Source organism: Vitis vinifera, chromosome 14 (genome assembly GCF_030704535.1).
Source record: "Vitis vinifera cultivar Pinot Noir 40024 chromosome 14, ASM3070453v1".
Taxonomy (NCBI): domain Eukaryota; kingdom Viridiplantae; phylum Streptophyta; class Magnoliopsida; order Vitales; family Vitaceae; genus Vitis; species Vitis vinifera.
Window position 1 is genome coordinate 25296289 of NC_081818.1, and position 18742 is coordinate 25315030.

Genomic DNA, 18742 nt, shown 5'->3' on the forward strand with positions numbered 1-18742 from the left:
CAACTTAGAAAAAAACACCATTTCAAGTATTAACACTAGGCAGGAGGTGTTGTTTAGTTTGGCTTTGGTTTTGGAGTGCAGAGTATCAAAGTGGCCTTTGTCTTATTTAGGCCTTCCTTTGGGAAGGAACCCAAAGACAATAGGCTTTTGGGATCCAGTGGTTGAGAGAATTTCGAGGAGGCTGGATGGGTGGAAAAAGGCCTATTTGTCTTTGGGTGGGAGGATTACTTTAATTCAGTCTTGTCTGTCTCACATCCCTAGCTACTTCCTCTCCCTATTTAAAATCCCTGTATCTATAGCTTCAAAGATTGAGAAGATGCAAAGGGATTTTCTTTGGTCTGGGGTCGAGGAAGGGAATAAAGATCACCTAATCAGATGGGAGGTTGTTAGTAGATCAAGGGAGATGGGAGGTTTGGGCTTTGGGAAGACTTCTATGAGAAATAGTGTCCTCTTAAGGAAATGGCTTTGGAGGTTCCCTAGAGAAAGGAGTGGTCTTTGGCATAAGGTTATTGCGAGTATATATGGGACACATCCTAATGGATGGGACGCCAACATGGTGGTTAGATGGTCTCACAGATGTCCTTGGAAGGCTATTGCTCAAGTTTTCCAGGAGTTCTCCCCTTTTGTCCGCCTAGTGGTGGGCAATGGGGAGAGAATTCGGTTTTGGGAAGATCTTTGGTGGGGAAACCAAACTTTGTGTTCTCAATTTGCTGATCTCTACAGAGTTATTTCTGTGAAAAACCTCACTGTCTCAAATGTCCTTGGCAATTCCTTACCATTGTCTTGGAATTTTAACTTTCGCCGCAATCTAACGGATTCAGAAATTGATCTCCTTCAAAGATTAATGTCCTCCCTTAATTTTGTGCTTCTTTCCCCTTCTTCATCAGACTCAAGAGTGTGGTCTTTGTCTTCGTCAAGCTCGTTTTCAGTGAAATCTTTTTTATATGCCTTGTCAAAAGTTTCAAATCCTTTAATGTTCCTTCCGGCCAAGTTTTTATGGAGCTCAAAAGCCCCTTCAAAGGTTAAGGCCCTCGCTTGGTTAGTAGCACATGGGAAGGTAAACACTAATGACAAGTTGCAATTGAGAAGACCCTACAAAGCCCTCTGTCCTCAATGGTGCATTCTTTGCAAAGGAAATGGAGAGTCGATTGACCACCTTTTTCTTCATTGTCCCGTTACCATTGGACTTTGGCACAGGTTGTTCAATCTAGTAGGTGTGATTTGGGTCCCTCCAAGGAGCCTTGAGGACATGTTGGTTATTTCTTTCAAAGGCTTGGGGAACTCATTAAGAGGCAAGACACTTTGGCAAATTGCTTGCCTTACTTTGATTTGGATGGTGTGGCAAGAAAGGAACAATAAGATCTTTGAGGATAAAGGGAAAACGGAAGAGATGGTTTGGGATTTGATCCGGTTTTATTCTTCTCTATGGGCTTCTTGTACTGAAGCTTTTAGAGGAGTTCCTTTAAGCATTCTACAACTCAATTGGATTGGGGTTTGCGTTTCAAGAGTTTGAAGATTGATGGGGTTTCTTTTGTTTTTAGAGTTCTATTGTTGGGTGTTTTTCTTTGGTATTTGTGTAGGAAGGACCTCTCATCCTTCCCTTGGTTTTTTTCTCTTTCTTTTGTCTCTTTTTTCTCTCCTGTATTTGTTCTTTTATTAATATAATCTTCTTCGTTTCTGATCAAAAAAAAAAAAAAAAAAATAGATATAGGCATGATTGATCTAATCACGTTAAAACCTCATATACCTTTATGTAAATTGTTTTATCTTTATATTCTTGAACTAATATTGTTTGCATTAAAACTTCCCTTGACATAACAAAAATTAACTAACAAAGCCAAAGAAAATATTGCAAGAGTTTCCATCACCAGACTTCACCCAAGATAGGAAGCCCCTTTTATAAGTAGGCCTAGCATATGGAACTTGGTTGATGGATAGGGTAGCTAATCAACTTGCAACATTGTTGGACATTAGTGGAACAATGTAGTCAATACATTTTTTTCTTGGTAGACCTTGTTAAAAAAAATGAAATTATTGATGATGATGATGATGATATATATATATATATATATATATCATTCATTTGTTTTTCCTTCTCTTTTTGTTTTCCTGATTGTTGCAATGGGAATTCAACACTCAAACAAGTTGAAAGTTGAGGGTGAGCAAATATGTAATTCCTTTAAGATAAATATTTTGTTAAAGAAAAGGGAGAAGAACACTTTCCCTAATTTCAAAAACCAAACCCCAAAAGCACAAAGGCAGTCCTATCCTATTTCTGGGCATGGAAAGGACAAAGCATTTACTTGGACATGAGCATTGGAAATTCGGAATCTTTCCCTTTAACTCATGCATGCAAAATGCAGCACTGACATTAACAAGCACATTGAATGATCCTTTCAGATTTGGTGCTACTGTCATGAAATAACTTCTGCTCCATTTGTGCCACACCCGCCATTTGCACTAAAAACATTTGTCTCTGTTTGAGAATCACACACCTCTTCTCCACATTCTCTTAGATTTCTCATTCCAATCTCCCATAGCCATCTTTCGGCACTTTCATTTATGGTTTTCCTTTTCTCTTTGTTTTCTTTCCCTCTAATCACCACCAAAAATCCACAATATGGTATTGTATGCCATTTTGAGGATTAGTTTTCATGTGTTATTCCCTGGATAGAAACATCAGCTTTCAGAAGGTTGTGAGGTGGGTGCCCATCATTCCCAATGTGTCCTTGACTTCAGCAGGTACACAAAGCCCTGTGACTCATCTTCAAACAACTTCATACATAGCATAAATACACATCAATACCCAACACAAACTGGGTTCCTGGGTCCACATGACCCAGTCAGGAAAAAACATTCAACCAAGAGAAGTTTCATATTTACTTACTCCCATGGACCCATTAATAATGTTATACATCTTCTCCCCTATCCTTTCATACAAGGTACAAGAACAACATGAACAAGATTGACATGGTATCAGCAAAATGCACTGGTGGGTGACTCTGATGACAATCCCATTGTTGACGATAACAACATGGAATTTTCACCTTTCATATTTTGTGTGAGTGGAAATGAAATTATTTCAAGAAAAACTGGATATTGTGCACAACAGAGTTGGTGTAACCAGGGATGATTCAGGACCAGAAGTCGGTGATCACAGTTAACCATCCTGTCACCAACACAGAAGATGGCGGAAAGTTGAATAAAGTGCAGGAGTCCAGAGAGTAATAAGACAATGAAATTTTGTGCCTGATAAGTCAAAGTAATGTGTGATGGGATTTAAATACCAACATTATGTTTGATAGTGAAACAGAACTAGAATGAAAGTGACTGCTTCTACAAGGCTACATGTAAAATGAGAGAAACCAATTCCAGGCAGTAAACTGTAAAATTTAGCCTCGACCTAAAATGATGTCTACAAGAAAATAGAACTCTTGAATGAGCCATGATATTGCAATAAGAAACAATTGCAATTTTCCTTTTTTGGTAGGAGAGACCAAATTTGTTGGTTTTGCAAGCAAGCAGGCTTCTGACTTCAATCAAGTTTAAAGAATAAATCCAAGCTAAGTCAATAAACCACAGTATCTTAGGAGATAAGAGAGTGACGTTTTTACCAAATTCAGTGGTTACTAAGTACACACTGAAATCAAGTCTGTAATCCTAGTTCTGAAGTCAGGTGGACAAAAATGGAGATTCAGAAGTCAAAACATCAAAAATTGGGTAGCAAAGAATGGAATTTTGTTTCACATGTGAACACTAGAAATTGAAATTTCTCTATTCCTAAACAAGGTTCAAATGCAAAGTTTTTTAGTTTTCTCACCACAATTGACATTTAAGTTGGATTTGCAATGGGAAATAAATTGGGTTGGAAAATTTCTGGCATAGATCTTTGAATCCTATGAGACAGACTAGGTGGATTGTGACATGAACATTAGCAGCGGCATGTTTACTGCAACAGGAAGAGCCCTTATCTCAGAAAAAGAAGCACATGTGCCACAAAGCACATGTACCATGAAATTCAACAAAAGGGGCCACCGAAAGAGTGTTGTTAATGACAGAGAGTGCAGGAGGAATAACAATTAGCAAAACCAGACCCTGTCCAGAACAAATGATGAAAAATAATTCACCATCAATAAAAGCATATAATAGTGCCTCAAATTTCAATCTTAAAACACTCAAAAACCCTTAACTTGCCACTATGCATGATATGAATTTTTTTTATGGATTTTGTTAATGAAATACACAAGACATTTGGCAATGTGTGATTATTTGCTGTTTCTATATGATTATTTTCTCCAAATTCTTAATGTTGCACAGTTATTGTTCCAAAGCTAAATATTTTTCTTGTTCAATAGGACAAGCTTTTACGAGGATCTGTTGACTAATGCTTAGTATCCACTCTAAAAAGTGTTGACACGTGATTTACAAATGGATGAACCATTATATTAGAAACTTAACCTTCGTTACATTCTCACTAAAACTTTGTAGAAGAAAACTTAAAGGTGGGAAAGAATGATGCAAGAACTAAATGCAGAAGAAGTGCAACAGGCACTAACTTCAACCAAAAACAAAATCTAGATCATTCATCTCGTGTGGAAAAATGATAATGGATCAAGGTGATGGAATCTAATTGAACCTAGAGAAGAGTATATAAACATGTATTATGGAAAGAGATTAATCTAATATTACAAGGAAAATGGGTAGAAAGTCTGAAGTAGGAAATATAATGTTGCCTGTTGAACACTGATGACAAAAGAATGAAAGTCAGAGAGGTGAAACAAATTCAAGTGCAAAGTTTGAGAGTTGCAAAGACTCCACAATTATATCAGAATTTAACCATGTCATCTCAAGGGCTGACACTTGGATATTTGGCATGAGACTTTGGATAATAGGGATGATGATCAAGAATGACACAAAATGTCCTGCCACTTAATACTCTTAAGACAAGGTGTGACATAAAAGACACATCTACTACACACCAATACTTAAGTTTTTTGCATTTTATTCAAAACAGACAGCTGCACACCTACTGTGGTTTCTGGAGTTTTTATGTGTTTGATGCCTGCAGACACTTTAGATGTAACTTTTCGGTGAATGTAACAAGGTCACTTGCTTTGTGAAAAAATGGCAGTGACATTAACATCCAAAGAGAAATAACAGGCAAAATCAAGAACTGAAGGAATTTGAGGGAGGGTTACTTTAGCAGAAATGTTTTTTGTTAGCAGCTTCTGGGAGTTTTGGGAGACATTGCAACCTACTTGATGGAACAGTTAAAGCACAGTATTCTGTCCTTAATATCCATCTAACGGGACTTAATCCTCTCCAAATCTTCATTTCTATGGAAGCAACAGCACAATACTGGTTCTGGCCCCTCAAATACATAGTATGCAAGTCAAAATGTTGTTAGTAACAAATTTCCGAAAATCTTATTTCCTGATTTTTATTATGTGCCTAGTATGAACAAAGGCCCTAAATGGCATCATGGTAGCTGAAAAGTATGAGAAATAATGGACTTGGGCAGCCAAAACTAGATTTTAAGGGCTACATGGGATCAAAGAATTAGAAGTCAAATTCTTGTACTAAAATTCATCTTCATGGGTTACTACATTGGTTATCACTGCCTCAATTAAGTCAAGGCCAAGGAACAACAAATCCACTGCAGTTTGAAACCAACTGAAATTTACAAGATCAAAGCTTAGACTTTTCAAGGGTAATAGTGAATACCAAAGAGGACAAAATGGATAAAATATCTCCAGACTTATGTATCGCCTAAATATGAAGCAGACCATGGATGCAGATCTTAGAGATAAAAACTCGGATAAAAAACAGAAAAATGTTTCAAGATAAAAAATCTTGGGGATAAGAAGCCAATGTGAATTTCAAGAGATAGGTGACTTGAAGTGGTAACTAGAGAATGAGGCGTACGCATGCGCAAGGAATGGAAGTTAAAACAAAGAATCACAGGCAGTCAGTGTGATAGTAGTGGTCCTTCCCGTGCCAAACACAAAAATATCATAGATAACAAAGAACCATTACAAGATCTACCTGAAAATTGAAGTATGACTATGGAACTCTACGTTTATTTTCACAAACAAGCTGAATATCACTCCATCAAGACCTAAGAAGAAGAGAATAATTAAGGATGCCTTACACTATAATCAACACACCTCTGAATTACACAAGAAGTTAAGCCCAAACCCAAGCTATTTGGCCCTTCACAGTTCCACCTGCACATTCCATACCGCAAGCAACACTACAATAATCAACACCTATATGGATTTACACAAAAGAAAATTTGCCCAAAAATATAAAAACTCGGAAGCACCTGTATTTGGAGACTTGGATGAATCTGTGGAGAAAAAGAAAGGGGCAAACCAAATCCAGTCCCTATTGAATTCTCTCAGGTATCACTTTCCTCACTTTTTTTTTTCTTTTTGCAATTATACAGTACAGAAGCCATTACAAAAAAAACCCAGGTTTTCAACAATGCTACTTCTTTGATGTTCTTCCCAAATCCTCTCCCTTTATGAAGTCGATTTCTCCAAATCTACTGCCCTGAACCTTGAGAATCATCCTTAGCAGGAGGTTGCTGTTGATGCTGATGCTGATGCTGATGTTGATGCTGCTGTTGCTGGTGCACCCTGGCCTGCCCCATCTGCTGGTAAATCTGGCTTAAGGCTTGTGAGTTCAAAACCCCAATATGACCATCCTGTGATAGGCCCAGCTCCAAACCAGGAAGCTGCTGGTTACTCCCACCCAAAATTGAAGTAAAACTCATAGGACCCAGATTTGTTGCAGGCAAGTCAAACCCAGGGAAGGCAATTTTTTGCAGATAATTGGAACTTTCATTCCCCAAATTGGTGGTTGATGGTCCAGATGATGACTGAAACCCAAAACCACTGACTGGGGGCCATAGCCCTGTGGCCACATGGGGTCTCCCCAAATTTGCACCTACCATTGCCCAACTGGTCCTACTACTCCCTGACCCAATACTGGACCCCCCCAATTCATCAATCTTTTGATGCAATCCTGCTGATATAGAAGTTCCCTGTTGCGACACAGAGCCTCCTGCCGCCGCTAAAGCCGACGCCGGTATTGTCCCAGTACCAGTGGCCGCTATTATGGACGGCTCGGCCTGCTGCAACAACCACTGTATGGTTTCCCCGTCAGATTTGTGACCCAATTCCCTAGTCAACTGAAAAATTCTGGCTGCACAAAGAGCCGGCATCCTTATTCTCCTCCCTCTGCCTTCAACCTTGGTGTGCCTGTCCTTGTTTGAGCTCCTCTTGGGGGCCAACTGCTTCTTACCCTCTTCCTTATCTGCAATCACAATCTGAAAGTCCTTCACTTCAGCTGGCTTGTTCTCTCCCATGTTTGGCTGAGGTAGGCTCAAGAAGTTTGGTACCTCCTGCGGCTGCTTTGAGCCCTTGGGATCCATGAACAGGGCGCGCACACACAAAAGAAAAAAAAGGGGGTCCTCTCTCAGTCCTCTTTGATTGAAGAAGGTGACCTGAAAAGTCCTACACTTTCATGAGTTTTCACTGTTTTTGGCAAGGAATGAAAGACAAAACAAAAAAATATTGAAATCCCAAGATGGCACCCATGTCACTCCCCCCTCTCCCTCTCTACGGTTCTACCCCAAAAGCGAAAAAAAAAAAAAAAAAAAGAAAGAAAGAAAAAAAAAGAAAAAAAAAATTTAACTCAGGTTCTAGCCGGTATTCATCTCTTCTTTATTTTCACTGTATTTGGAAGGGTGATAGGTTTTTAGTTTTGACTACCCTGATTTGATGCCACTTTTTAACTGCCAAATTCGCCACTTCATTTCATTTCATTTCAGACACAAACCAGCATTAAAACCCACCATTCCTACATTCCATGGATTCCCCCCCACTCTCTCTCTCTCTCTCTCTCATTATTTCTCCACCCTCCTGCATGCTATTATTGCAACACCCATTCTATGATGCCATCTCTCTCTTGTAAGCGACTCAACTCAACTGCACACGTGGTTGATTACCCTTCTGCCATTTGGATCCATTTCAGTGGATGGTGGGGTTGCTTCCAACCCACTCTAACCCCCCACCCCATCCTTTGAGGTATCTTATTAAAAAAATCATTACAAAAATTCAAGAACAATAACCTAAACCCCACATATAATGATACATAAATAAATAAAATAATAGAATCAACATAGGAGATGGCAGTGGTGGTGATGAAGGTGTTGTTGTTGATGATGCAGTCACAGATCATTGATGGTGAGGTCTTGATTTTTGTTTTCTGTTTGGACATCCAGTCTTAGTGGCCCCCTCTTAGCCCTTGGATTCAATAGTTTTTCAAAGTACATGGTTACATCTACAGAATCCTATCTTCCACATCACTATCTTCATCCACCCATCTCAATTTCCCACTTGCTACCACCTCTGTTCCATTCAATGACCAAGAAAGTTTTTAAAATGGGATTTCAGATTTTAACTACTTTAAAATTTGCACATAATCTTAATATGGAATGTTTCAAACCAGCTGTTCAGAAAAAATTTAAGAAAATTTGTGAGGGAGAGAGAGAGAGAGCGCAGAGGCAATCAATCAGGCAAAGGGAAACTTAGTTTAAGCTTTATGGTGAGGAAATCATGGCAAGTACACACTTGTCAAAATAGTAAAAGGCATATACGTGTGAGTGGATACCAATAAACAGCTCAAGAAAATGACAGGAAGTCCCTTGAACTTCTCCCATGACAAAGATGCCCAATTTCTTAAGAGCCTAACCCCATTTTCAATTCTGCCTTGAAAGCGACTACTATGCCTTAATAAGCTTTTATATGATACAAATCTACATATTCCCCAGTCCTCCAGGCGGAGAATAATTATTCCTGGGCTTTGCTGGTGGATGCTTGTGTACCTCATTTGTACAACTCACATTTGATGGAGTTCTTAACTCTCTCTCCAATCTCAATATACTTGCTCTCCAAAATTCAATATGTATTATTCCCTTATCAGAATTTTCCCTTTTAAAAATGGCTTTTTCTTTTTTCTTCTTTTAATCATAATAGAGTGCATTGGGACACACAAACAACAAATCTATTCCCATATCCTGGTGTGAAATAGTTTTGAATATGAGAACTTTAGTCTTGTGTGGTGCCTTGTTAAGTAGAATGAAAAGGAAATGTCAAAACCTCCCACAAATCACGCTTTTGGGAAGAAGAAAAAAATATTCTATCATTCATCATAGGTTTAGCCCCTTCCTGTGGATAAATATAAGTCCCATACTTGGGTTTTTTTCATATAGCACAAGCTGATTATGGAGGGGATGTGCCCATTCTGTGCAAAATCTATGAAGTGTAAAATCAGAGGTTATCATTTATGTAGTGATGGCCATGGAGTCATGCAAGCAGGGGGATTAGGTGGAGTAATCAGTCCAAAGTTGCTTTTCTCTTTTCTATTTGTCAAAATTCAAAAGCAGGACTAGTTATGATTATAGGAACTTTTTTTAACCATGGAAGGACTAAAGAATTGAAATCTAAAGGGAAGGGAATTGAATGCAAAGAGTGATTATTCAAAAAAAAAAAAGGGATGGTATAGGACAAGCAACTAGTAAAACAAGAGGGAGAGAGGGACATAGTCAAATTGATTTCCCATTGCATGAAAAATGCATGGAGTTGTTGAGAGGTAGTCATGATGCATAGTGGGGGGGGGGGGGGTCCCTAATACTTTGTTTGCCCTTTATTTTTAACCATCACCCATCTCTTTTATCATTCTCCCAACTTGATTACTAAGCAACTTTGGGGGGAGGGTTTTCTTTCCTTTATATAATGAAGGAGAGAAGAGATGGGAGAATGGGCTTCTTTTTCTCCCATCTTTCTCTTTTACAAATTGTTAGCTTTGGCTTTGATGTGGAGAAGACCAATTCATTGTTGTGTGCTGATAATAATGGTGGGGAGTGGTATGTGTGTGAAGGTCATTGCATTGCTTGTCACTTGTGCTTCCCATCTTGGAGACAAGGGAGGCCCCTCTTTGAAAGTTAGCTGTTGAAATATCAACCCCAATATCACATGAATTCAAAGCTTGAATGGGAAAAAAGATCTTGCTTTTTTTCTTTTGTTTTCCTTTTTTTTTTTTTTTCTTTTTCTAATATGGGATTGGCGGGGGTAGTTCTAAAGACATAATTTCTATTAGGGATAAGCTTGGATCTGTGTTTGTCTAAATCATTTAAACCCTCCAACCCCCATCTTTTTCAAAGCTTCTGTTCAAGCTCTTTTTTTGAATGCCCAGGGTGGTTGCAATACTTTATATGATGAAATCAAGCATCAATCAGATCCATCCTACTCAACTAATTTCAATTCCCATCATTGATTTATGGGCTCCTGCTCATATTTAAATAATTTCACAATCACTCATTTAATCTCAAATTACTTTCTTCTCCTAGTGCTGATGAGCTAACCTTCTTGTGAATAGGATGTAAAAAACAAACAGAGACAGAAAAAGAAGAGACTAATCAGTTGATGGAGAGTGCCCTCTAATATTTGACTTTTCTTTAAACTTTTTAATCAATGACCAAAAATGGCACTTACTCTAAATTATTCTCTTAATTATTTCATCAATGGATAGAATGATATTTTTAATAATTTCTATACTACAAAATAATATTTTCATACATTTGTGATTTCCTGAAATATAATTTTGGAAAAATGACATCACATTTGTTTGGCCACAAACATCTCTTTCAAGTGATGTCTCTAGGGATATAATTTAATACTAGATTTTCTAAAATCCTTCTTCCATCCTAGAGGTGTTGGGCTAAAACAGTATCGAGGTATCGAACCTAGACAGTATCGAGATATCGGGCTCAAACAGCACTAGCTTTTGACATGAATATTTAATAACCAGTTACTTGTCGACTCATCATGTCCAAGCTCAAGAACCAAACTTAGAAATCATAGACTCCTAAAACAAGTATCAAAGCATCTCTCCCACAATTATCAAAAGCAATTGAGCAACCCACAACTTTTGAATCACTAAATGCTTTCACACGTTTTAGCCGATAGCAACTAGTTAAGGCACATGCACCAGTAAATGCCTCCATGAGCGATCAACTCTCAAACTTTAGGTGAATCAAAGTAATGCATCTCCCGATAAACTCTAAAGGTAGATGCCAAACTTATCAACATTAGCCACCAAGGCAATTGCAACTCCTTATAGGTGCACATATCAAGAACCACCCATGAGCGTGTACGAGGAACAAATCCCAAGATGAAACCTATTCCATCAATAGAATACATCCCTCCGAGTCCACTATGCACGCCTCAACACAAGCTAGATCAACTAATGACGAGCTCGGTGAAAGTCTTAGACTCGCTAATTCTTAAGAGAATGATTGACTCATACTCCCACTAATCAAATTCTTGTAGGTAAAAACTATAAAAGCAAGTATGGGATTCAAGAAGGATGATACCACACCACAAAAAAAGAATTGAGAGAGAATTCCTTTTCGAGTCTAAGGACACTTGGCTAGATCGTAGGAGTCACTACTTGATATTATAGGATCCACTTTGAGTCCAAAAGGATCATGCACTAGCACATCCCTTGGTAGAGAATAATTAAAAAGTTAATCTCAAAATGTTTGGATATATTTCTTATTTTTACTTTAAAAAATAGAAAGTATCATATAAAATATTGGAATTTCTGTACAAAAAGAAGATGGACATCTCATGTATTTGAGAACATTTTTTTAAATTTTAAAAATTCAAGGAACTAAAAAAATTTCTTCAATTTTTAAAATTTTGAAAAAATATTTTTAAGAAAACAAAGTAAAGTTTTGCTTTTTGTATAATAATTATATTTTGTGTAAAATTTTCTATTTTTTAAAATAAAAAATAGAAAGGCTATCCAAACATCACCTTATTAGTTATAATAAATTTTTAGGAATATTTCTTCAACACTCTCAAATCATATATCATTCTATATCTTGAACAAATATTTGGAAAAAAATAAAAATTTATTTGAATGATTCCATGTCATATCAAATTTGGAATCTAAACTTTTGATGTGTATGATTAAAATTGGATTTGAGAATTTTTTGTTTTTAAATCTCATTTATTTTTAGGAATAAAATGTCATTTTAGAATTCAAATATGACAAATAGTTTCATGATCTATTTAAATTATTTCTTAAAATAATTTACAAAAAAAATATAAAAAAAAAAACACTTCAAATTTATTCTAAAAATCATCCAACTTTCAAAATAGTTCTTAAAAAAATTATTTATAGTCCAAAATTTGTTAAACAAGTTTAAAAAAAAAATGAAAACTCATTTCTTTTCAAGAACAGTTTTTAAATAGTTCTTTAACCAATAATAAATAAATAAAAAGGTAAAAAAATTAAATTAAAATAAAATAAAACCCAATTATGAAATTTGAGCATGTAGCATTGCTTATTATATACCCTTTTAAAATATTATATTAAAAATGACTTTTTTTTCTTTTAATTAAAAAAACTATAAATAAAATATCTACATATTCGATTAAAAAAGAACTATAATAATTTTTAAAGCCAAATTTTATAATATCTTTAAAAAAAAAAAAAAAAAAAATCTTACCTAGAAGTTAAAAGATTCAAAAAGTAACCTTTGAAGGGTATAGAAAATTCAGTGGGGAAAGAAAAAATGTCCACATGGACAGCAGAAAAATTCAACCAAAGGACCTCATATTCCCAACCTATTGCCTGTGCTATTACTTATGAATGTTACATGCATAAAATGAATGGACAATAAAATGTTGCCACGGTGAGATTTGAAATTCCATGTGTCACCAATTTCAGATTTCAATGTTCCTACCCCCTTTTTCTTGGCTTAGGACTTAGGAGTTGGAGCCATTGGATTTGACTTTATTTATTTATTTTTCTTTTTTTTTTGGGTACACGTCATTGAATTAGAGGCTTGATGGCATCTCCCATAAATGCATTTTGTCATTAGTGATTGTATTTCTGACTTGTTTTTCCTTTCATTTCTATCACTGTCATACATTGTATCTTAACGATCAAGCCAATAATTCCATAAATAATTTCAATTTTTAAGTTCCATGAATTTTATCTTGTCCAAAATATAACCACACCCCTGTCGAATTACGATAGGGATGGTAATGGGACATTTTGGGGACGAGGCACTTCATTCAATTTGTCTTGTTTATTTATTTTTATTTTTATCCTCGAGTCTAAAATGAATAGTTAAAGGATTAGTTAATTAAAAAAATAAAAATCATTCTTATTTTATGAATCTAATTTTTATTTATTTTTTTTTAAAAACTTATTTTGAATACAAATGTTATTATTTTTTGGGAGAATTACCGAACTGGAAAAAATAATGACTATGAAGACTCACTCTTTTATAGGATAATTTTACCCCTGAATATGTTTTCTATATTATTTAAAAATAAATTAAGATTGTCAATTATGTGGAACTCATATATGATGATAAGTACATGTTAATCAGCAATCAACGGTACATTTATCAGTTTGAAAAAATTGTTGTCACTTTTGAACAATCAAATGACTGTTTAAAAATTTGCTATTTTTTTTTTCAAAAAATTTGAGATTCTTTAAAGAACCTTGTAATAAAAATAATTTTTAATATCTTATAAATAAAAATCAAATCCTAAAGTTATTATATCGTTTTATATATAAAACATACAATTAAAAACTTTGTTATCATAATATAATGAATAATTATTTTTTACGAGCACTCATCAATTGAATAATATATAAATATTCAATTGATTAACACACACCTATTAAATGAAATAACTCACAATTATTCATTGAGTAATATAGCACGTGAAAAAATTAAATAAAAATAAATTAAATTATGTTGTAATATATTGTAATGATAGTGTATTTATATTGTAAGTATAATGCATTTATGTCATACCTATATTTCATTACAAAAGTAATAATTCTAAAAATATTTATTCATACCCTATTGGTATTAACACATCGTATCAATATATTAACAACATTTATTTAGTGTTTTGAAATTATTTATTATATACGTAAATTCAAATTAGTATTTCATTTGGTTTCAGAAATTATTTATGGTATAGATATGTTGTGAAATATGTTATGATCATACAAAATTACAATTTTTATAAAAAATTTCATAAATTTCATAATTAGGTTTTATTGTAATGTATTGTAATGTAAGTGCATTTATATTGTAATTATAACATATTTTTGTTGTGTTTGTATTTTATAATAAAAGTAATAATATTGAGGATCACCTTTTATACCTTATTAATATTCAACATATCAAATATATTAACATCATCCACTCAATGCATTGAGAAAAAAAATTTATATGAAAAAAAAAATACTATGCAAAGGAAAAAAAATCATATAATTTTTTTAAAATTATTTTATTATAAAAATAAAAAATGATTAAACCTTCTCTATCATTTTCTTATTCTTTTTAGAGAATCTGAATGAAAAATTAAACATTTTATCTTCCTTAAATTTAATACAAAAACATAATTTATCAATTTAAAATTATAATATATATATATATATGAAAAAAATCATCATTTTTATTATATAATTATAAAACTTATTTTTTTTTCATAAAATTAAAAATTAGAATAAAAATAAAAAAGGTAAAAAAACAATAAATGATATTTTGAAAATATTTTTTAAAAGTATTTTTATTTTAAATAGTAAATTTAAATAACAAATTATATATAATTGTAAGGGTTAAACCCAAAATTTTGATTTAAAATTGGGAAAATTATGTTTTGGGGGTAGATGGGCTCCCAAATTAACAAAAGGTCCATATAACTCTTCAAATTGAGTCCAAGACCCAATGAAAGTATGAAAATTGAGTTGAAGGATATCATTCTTCAGTATTTCCAAAAATGTCATTTGTTGATTTTGAGAAAAAAAATTAATATTTTTGAAAAATACTTTTATTTAATTTAATATTTTTTATTTAATTTAATATTTTAAAAAATAATTTTATGTAATTTAATATTTTTTAAAATACTTTTATTTAATTTAATATTTTTTTTAAATAAATTTATTTAATTTAATATTTTTTAAAAATAAATTTATTTAATTTAATATTTTAAAAAAATATTTTTTTAAAAATATTTAATTTAATATTTTTTTTAAATACTTTAATTTAATTTAATATTTTTGAAAAAAAAATTAATTTAATATTTTTGAAAAAAAAATTATTTAATTTAATATTTTTGAAAACTACTTTTATTTAATTTAGTATTTTTGAAAAAAAAATTATTGAAAAAAAATTATTTAACTTAATTTTATAAAATATTTTATATGTGTTCTTAAAGGGTATATTTGTCCGTTACTATTTCATATCCTTCAACTCAATTTGAAGAGTTACATGGACCCTTTGTTAATTTGGGGGCCCATCTACCCCCAAAAGATAATTCTCCCTTTAAAATTTAAATATCAATAATTACAATAAATGTGGGACCCATGTACCATAAATGTATTGACAAATCAAGTGAAATATTTTAAATGTTTTGAATTTTAAAAGTTTTAGTTAAATGGCAATTTTGGTATATTAAGTTTATTAAAATCTTCCTCAAGAATTATTAAAAGGTACCACCCTTTATAGTAATTGTTCTGCCCAGCTCACTCTTTTAGGTAATTCTCCCTTATTTTTTTTATAAAAATAATTTTTTCTTTTAAAACACACATAAATATAAAAAATATATTATTTTTCAAGACAAAAAATAAAGAAGGTTAAATTTATAAATATGATATCTTTTTATTCATTTTAATTAATTATTTCAAAATTAAATGAGGCAAGACAAGTGTAAGGAATTTCCATACCTTTTCCTCTTGCTTAATTTTTCTTTTATTTTTAAAAATTTTATTTAAAATAAATATAATTTATAAATAAAAAATATTTATAATTTAATTTTATGAAATTAATATTTTATAAATATTAAAAAAATTCTCATGATCTTTGGCAATGTTGTTGATCAATTCCATAATGAGTACTGTTTTACCCACTCCAACTCCCCCGAATAGTCCAATTTTTCCTCCACAGCGATAAGGAGCTAAAAGATCCACTACTTTAATTCCTGTTTCAAAAATGGATAATTTTGTATCTAACTGTATAAAGGCGGGCGCAGATCTATGAATAGGAGATGTTGTGCGAGTATCTACATGACCTAAATTATCAACAGGCTCTCCAAGCACGTTGAAAATTCGTCCGAGAGTCGCTCCACCGACTGGAACACTTAGAGGAGCTCCCGTGTCAATCACTTTCATTCCTCTCATTAGACCATCTGTAGCACTCATAGCCACAACTCTAACTCGATTATTTCCTAATAATTATTGTACCTCACAAGTCACATTAATTTATTGACCGACAGTATATCGACCCTTAACTACCAGCGCATTGTAAATATTAGGCATCTTGCTCTGGGGAAAAGCTACATCCAGGACCGGACCAATGATTTGAGTGATATGCCTTAGGTTTTTTTTTTCAAGCGTGAAAACCCTAGGACCAGAAATATATATATATATATATATATATATATATATATATATATATATATATATATATATATATATATAATCGAGCGACAGGAGGTAGGAACTCGAAAAAATAAACAAAAATTCTCCTACACTCGTCTAAACTCGTTTATCTTTATTTTAAATTTATCATATTAGGGTGGGATGGGATAGGAACTTGAAAAAATTACAATATTGTCATCCCAACGCCCGTAAAAGTCTAAGAATATATATTTATACTTATAGAACATATTATCAAAAACACTATTAGAATTATTTTTTATGATTATCCTAAAAGTGTTTTTCATAAAAACACTACGGAAGGAAACAAAGAAAAAAAAAATCAATGGATCATTAAATTTTTCTAGATGCTAATAAATTTTTTATATATTTCAATTTATAAAATTAAAATTATTAATATTTCAAATTTAATCTCAAGAGTGCTTTCTTAGGATATGAGAAAGGACATGTCTATTTATTTATTATATTTGGTCTAATATTTATCATAAAGAAGTTGACAAAGAAATTTCAATATTGCTCATGATTAAACTAGTTTACTTATAACTAAATATACCCAAGAAACCATATTTGGAATGAAAAATAGAATAGTATAGCAACAGGACATTAAGTAGAACCACCACAACCACCGATTACTGGCTTCCAACAAAGTAAGAATCCCCAACCAAATGGGTCCTTTTGATAGGACATACCTTACCATTATCTGCATGTCACATCCCTCCATCAACCATCTCTTTCTTTGCCCATTGTTTATTTACCTTTCTCCCTCTCTATCCGTCATTAATAATTTAGTTTTTCAATTCTCGTGAAGACCAAAAAGAGCGGGAAAAGAATTTTTAGTGTATGGTTGCATGACTACACAGTGTAGGTCAAGTGATTGTTAGGTGGGGATTATCCAGTGAATTGACTGAATTCATGGCAGTGTTTGTGTTTCCGGTTAGATAGGGCAGTGAGGGAGTGGCTTAGATTGATGAATTCAGTGAATTTTCCTTTTGGGTGGGATAGATTCCAACAGTGGCCCACCAAATGAAAGGTCACAGTCTGTGGCATGTGCTTGATGTGCAACCCTTTTTGTATACAAATGTTTGGGTCACCATTTTCCCTCTCAACGTAAATATCCAATTTTGTAGACACTCCCCTCCACCCAAAAAAAAAATCATACTTTTCTTGAATAAAATAGTATGAGATTATGAATAAATAAAGTAAATGGGAAAAAGGGTGAGTTGATGCCAAAAAAGAGAGTAGTAGTTAAACATAGATATGAGATGTGACATTGTATGAAGAAATTCCCAAAAGAAAGTATCACTAAAAATTTACACAACATTAAGAACAAATAATTGAAGACATCCTCTACTGTTCTTGAGACCAAGACAAAATTGAGTTGACACTTGTCTGTTCAAGTTTCTTAGTTTTTTGAATCCATACATTTAAGAAAGGGTATATATCACATATAGTAAGATGATAAGCTTCCATGGGGATAAATTAATGATTATAAGCTAGATGGGTATGCACAATAATAAAAAAGGGTATCAATGGAATTGAGAGTGATCCACGGATAGAGGCAGAGTTGGGGAGGGTCCCACTCAATGAACATTTGGCAGCAAGGCTAAAACAAAATTGGGAATCTGGGGGTATACAATTAATCAAAATTTGAAAGGCCAGACCAATGAAAAAGAGTAGTTGCAAGGCATTATTGTGTTTGATGATGTTTTGCAATAAAGATTGAAACAAGTATTCCAAAATTCTCACATAAGCTTCAGAAAAAGCAGCGGCATCTCTGTGTTTTATTTTGATTGGTAAAGGGCTAAGACTGTACGCATGGATCATGATGGGTGGCCGGCATTTTATCCGGGTTAAAAGACAAACATCTTATGTAAGGGAGGTTAGGACTGTTACACTGAATATAGGAAGAAAATCAGGTGGGTCTCGATCAAACAGAGGAGTACCTCTTGGCCACATATATGTGCCCCCATCCCTTCTCCAACTACTGGTTCAACCTTTTTTAGAAATAAGGTCTTGGGAGTTTGGTGGGGGCAATAACTATTTTCCCATTTCTTCTTTATTCATCCTTCTGTGAGCTGACATGTATTCTCACAGGGGAAAATGATGTGTATCTATATGTTTTTACACATGTAAATGTAATAATGGGCTACCCAGTAGGAAGCAAATTGTCTGTCTCTTAAAGTCTTAACCCACAGTA

At 33.4% G+C, this 18742-nt stretch overlaps 1 protein-coding gene across 1 annotated transcript; it reads right to left on the bottom strand.

Moving 5' to 3' along the window:
- Window positions 1-5995: 5995 nt before the first annotated feature.
- LOC100253170 (transcription factor TCP20) lies at window positions 5996-8107 on the bottom strand. Its single transcript, XM_010662427.3, has 2 exons — window positions 6326-8107; window positions 5996-6227 (listed from the first exon to the last, which is right to left on the bottom strand). The coding sequence occupies exon 1, from the start codon at window positions 7436-7438 to the stop codon at window positions 6548-6550; it is 891 nt and encodes a 296-aa protein (XP_010660729.1). The 5' UTR covers window positions 7439-8107; the 3' UTR covers window positions 5996-6227; window positions 6326-6547.
- Between the last annotated feature and the right edge of the window lie 10635 nt (window positions 8108-18742).

Bases quoted from the DNA above. Each gene is read 5' to 3' on its own strand.
- LOC100253170 (XM_010662427.3), bottom strand. From the start codon at position 7,438: ATGGATCCCAAGGGCTCAAAGCAGCCGCAGGAGGTACCAAACTTCTTG.